This window comes from Crocuta crocuta, unplaced genomic scaffold (genome assembly GCF_008692635.1).
Source record: "Crocuta crocuta isolate KB4526 unplaced genomic scaffold, BGI_CrCroc_1.0 scaffold475, whole genome shotgun sequence".
Classification (NCBI taxonomy): domain Eukaryota; kingdom Metazoa; phylum Chordata; class Mammalia; order Carnivora; family Hyaenidae; genus Crocuta; species Crocuta crocuta.
The window spans coordinates 1,068,296-1,072,396 of NW_027529518.1; the positions used below are offsets into that span (position 1 = coordinate 1,068,296).

Genomic DNA, 4,101 nt, shown 5'->3' on the forward strand with positions numbered 1-4,101 from the left:
CTCTCACCTGGCCAATGATTCCCCCTCCCCCACCATTTGGGATATATTACTCAGAGCTGGTGGTCATAAAACTGTAACAAGGCAGAGTTTACATATGCTTGCTGCTCTAGTTCAGGCATTCCCTGGGGAAGGCAGACTTCACGCTCTCGTAACCAGCTGGGAGCTGGGAGCAATCAGGCCCTTAATGGCCAAAACAGAAAGGGACTGCATCACTGAGCACCTCTTGACAGCCAAGCCCTTTCTTCCTGAATGATAATGACATGAAGTGTACTCCCCCAGCATGCACATGCATTTGTGTGTGTGCACACGCGTGTGCACGCGCGCGCACACACACACACACACTTGCACATGTGCACCTGAAATACAGCAGGTTTGGCACTCTGAAATAACTATTCGATGTAAGTTCACGATGCCTTTGCAAAATCCTAATGGAGTTTGTAGAATGAGAGTTTGGAGGGTCTAATGGGAGACAGACTGGCATGGTAGAAATAGGAGCGCTAGCAGCAGCAGACCTAGGATTCTAGGCCCTCTGGCTCTTCAGTTAATTACAGAACTTTGGGCCAGCCTCCCTGAACTTTATTTCTTCACTTGCAAATCAATGGGATTGGACCAGCTGATCTCTCATGGCCCTTCCACCACTCACATTATGGTGAAATGCTCACTGTGGTGAAATTTATTCAGTTACACATCTGTCCCTCAACTAGACTGACCTTTTCAAGACTTAAGAACTATGTTGGGTGACTGTGAATACCCAGCACCTGGCAAAGTGCCATGAACAAAGGGGATGCTTAATAAATGTTTACTAAATAAACTTTCATCCTAGAACCCAATCAAAACAATGCACTTTACACCTTACTAGTTCACCACCCCATTTTTTGTGTATAAAAGCACTAGAGAAGAGACTGATATCAGAGTCAACTTGTACACATTCCCATACCCTGTCTTTAATATCGTCTCCTCATTTTTCCTCTTATTAAAGACATTTCCACACCCTGCCCCCTTGCTTTGCGCCTGACACCCAGTGGGCCCTCAATCACTATTAGGCGGGTGAGTTTGCAAACACATCCACTTGTCATGTTTCCAGTTCTGTAAGATTTACTTTTGCATAAGGCCCCAGAATCTGGCCTCGAATTATAAAGCAGTCAAGGGAATAATTAGCCACTGAAGAACACTATCGTTAGATAGGGCATTTCTGTTCATTTTACTCTAAAATATTTTCTCAGTAAATGTGTTTTAAACGGCTAACATTGTGAATGGGGCAATTAGAGCAGCGCCGTGAGTAGCCATGCTGTGGCTTGCATCATTTCCGTCCTCCTTCTTAGTGTCATTCACCAAAGAAGCCAATTACCCCATCACTTTGTATTTCCTGAGTTTAAAGATGGACCAAATGGCCCAGACTGCCCTCCACATGCTGGGTAACCAAACCAATGGGTCAAAGTACACGGCAGTTGCACTGCATAGAAGCTACATGCATGTGTCAACCAAGCCAGCCAAACCTGGGTTTGAATCCCAGTTCCTCCACCTCCTCAACTTACAGCTTTGAGATCCTAGGCAAGGTATTTAACCTTTTTTTTTTTAAAGTTTATTTATTTACTCTGAGAGAGAGAGAGAGAGAGAGAGACAGTGAGAGAGAGAGAGAGAGAGAGACAGAGAGAGAGAGAGACAGAGAGAGCGAGCAAGGGAGAGGCAGAGAGAAAAAGAGAGAGAATCCCAGGCAGGCTCCATGCTGCCAGCGCAGAGCCCAAGGTGAGGCTTGAACTCATAAACCATGCCATCATGACCTGAGCCGAGACCAAGAGTCAGACATTTAACCAACTGAGCCATCCAGGTGCCCCAAGATATTTAACCTCTTTAAGCTTCATTTTCCCGAGTAAAATGGCAACGATATTAGGACCTATCTTGTGGATTACTGTGAAACGGTATTAGGGGACCTGGCCAGCAGAGCACCTGGAATGTAGTGGGAGTTCTACAGTGCTAGCGTATTACTGGATTTTGCCACCTCCTTCTACAAAGCTGGCAGCATTCAGGACTCGGTCACAACCACCTTATGGGATGTGCTGGTAGCTCTTGGCTCTATGTTCTGCTCTATGTTGAAAAGTGGGTGCCGCCTGTGGTTCTGAATGTGTGCACTCTAGCCTGGCAGGTACAATGTAGTTGAAACCAAGCCAAACTGCTGCCCCACTTACAGAACTGTCCCACGGCCATCACAAAGCCCATCCCAAGAGGGTTAGACTGGTATAACTAAGGTTATGGACACAACTGCTAGAAAATAGGGATGTGTTGCCTCACTTATGTTCTCGCGTAGGTTTAATTAGTGGGCTCTGGCTTGGGCCTCTTGTGCTCAAAGTCACTACTCAAAAGGGTCATGTGATATACATGATTAAGAGCCTGAGAGTGAAATCAGAATCAGAAAAATTGATAATAACCTCATCAAAGGGAAACCCGATCAGTTTCTAAATCACAGCTCTTCCACTAACTATAGCTGGGTGCCCTTGGGTAAGTTATAGTTTCACTGAGCTTCAGTTTCCCCATTTGTGCAATGGAGATAATTGTGCCTACCTCCCAGGGTTTTCACGAGGATTATAAGGACTAACAACAATGGGAATAATAGCTAATATTTACTGAAGACTTACCACATACCACGCACGTGCTAAATGCTTTAACATATGGTATTCCCTATGAAGAAGATATCCTTTTTAACCTCAGTTTATGAATCATCAATACGAGGCTCATAAAGATAAGAGGATTCACCCAAGTTCCCATAGCAAGCAAGCAGATGGAGGTAAAATGCAAAGCCAGGCATTATGACTCCGTAGCCTGTGAGATCATTTAGCCCCTCGATCATCTCTGCCTACCCCCCGGATCCTCCCCTCACATGTCTCCATCAGCACCTGCTGCTGGCCCGGCCGCCACACCCTAATAGGACCCAATTCCTCAGAAAACTGTAGACTGGTACTCACAGTGGTGGTCAGCTTTCCTCCATTCTTCTGGACATACTGGATGGAATCATGGATCGTCGAAAAGAGACCAAGTAGCACATTCTCCATGTCGTAGATCCTGTACATGCCATTCACCAGTTCTTCCAGAGACAGAATGTACTCTCTCCAGTACTTGTCGATCTCCACCACGCCTGCCATACAGCCTTGCATGACCACATTGCAGTAGCCACCACAAGGCTTAACCATCATCAGTCCCTGGCAGTAAGAGCAGTACCACATTCTGGTGAGCATTCGGCCACAGTCTTTACTGAACTTGAGGTGATCGGTTGTGTTGATCACCTCAATTCCGAGATTCAGGGCCTGGAGGAAGATCCTGGTGACCTGCAGCGACTTGGAAACCTGGGTCATAATAAGCTTGGGGAAATTCCCAAAGACTTTCAGGTCACGCCTTGCCCCTCGGAGGCACTCATTGATGTCCAAGGTCGACTCAGGCAGGCCAGGGCTCATAAGCTGAGTATAGATGACTGGAAACAGGCTGTCAAACAAATCATTGACCATGTCATCCACATTGATGTCAGAACCCAGGATATAGAGAGACACGTCGGTGAAAAATTCGCCCACAAACTCAAAAGCTTGTGGGGTCAGGCTCGGATAGTTGTTCTTAAACATGGCGTTGGTGTAATTCTTGGCATGGCGAACAACAATTTCAAAGGCCTCTGTAAAAGAAGAGATATAGAAATGCCCACAAATTAAAGCATGAAAACCCAGGGTGTAATTGAATTTGAGATTTCTCTATTGCTGTGGTGATTAAAGTCCCATTTGCCTTAAGTAATTGACTCATATTCATTTCTGGCACTGCTGCTCCTCCTGCGGCTGTCTGCTCCTATAAATCAATTTTCCTTTCTGAACATGAAGTCCAAACTCTGATGTGCACATAAATCCTTAAACACACAAATTGTATTTCAAATGACAAAAGCCAGGATTCGGTTAACATTTCGGCTTCTCATGAAAATATTGATTAAAAATTGGCTAAATGAGAAGTTATTTCTCTTTCTCTCATTGATTTATTCAGTTACAAAGAAAATGTATTTTAAAACATTTCATTTTTAGGCAGAGACAAATATTTGACAACAAACCATATACTTTATAAGCTCCCATAGAA

The 4,101-nt window shown here is 44.8% G+C and overlaps 1 protein-coding gene across 1 annotated transcript in view; it reads right to left on the reverse strand.

Annotated features, from left to right (window-relative positions):
* GPC3 (glypican 3) overlaps positions 1–4,101 on the reverse strand; it is a 349,971-nt gene that overhangs the window by 146,739 nt on the left and 199,131 nt on the right. The window contains exon 2 of the mRNA XM_077760811.1: positions 2,961–3,655. Within this exon, the coding sequence (XP_077616937.1) occupies positions 2,961–3,655 (695 nt within the window). The remainder of the gene's footprint in view (positions 1–2,960; positions 3,656–4,101) is intronic.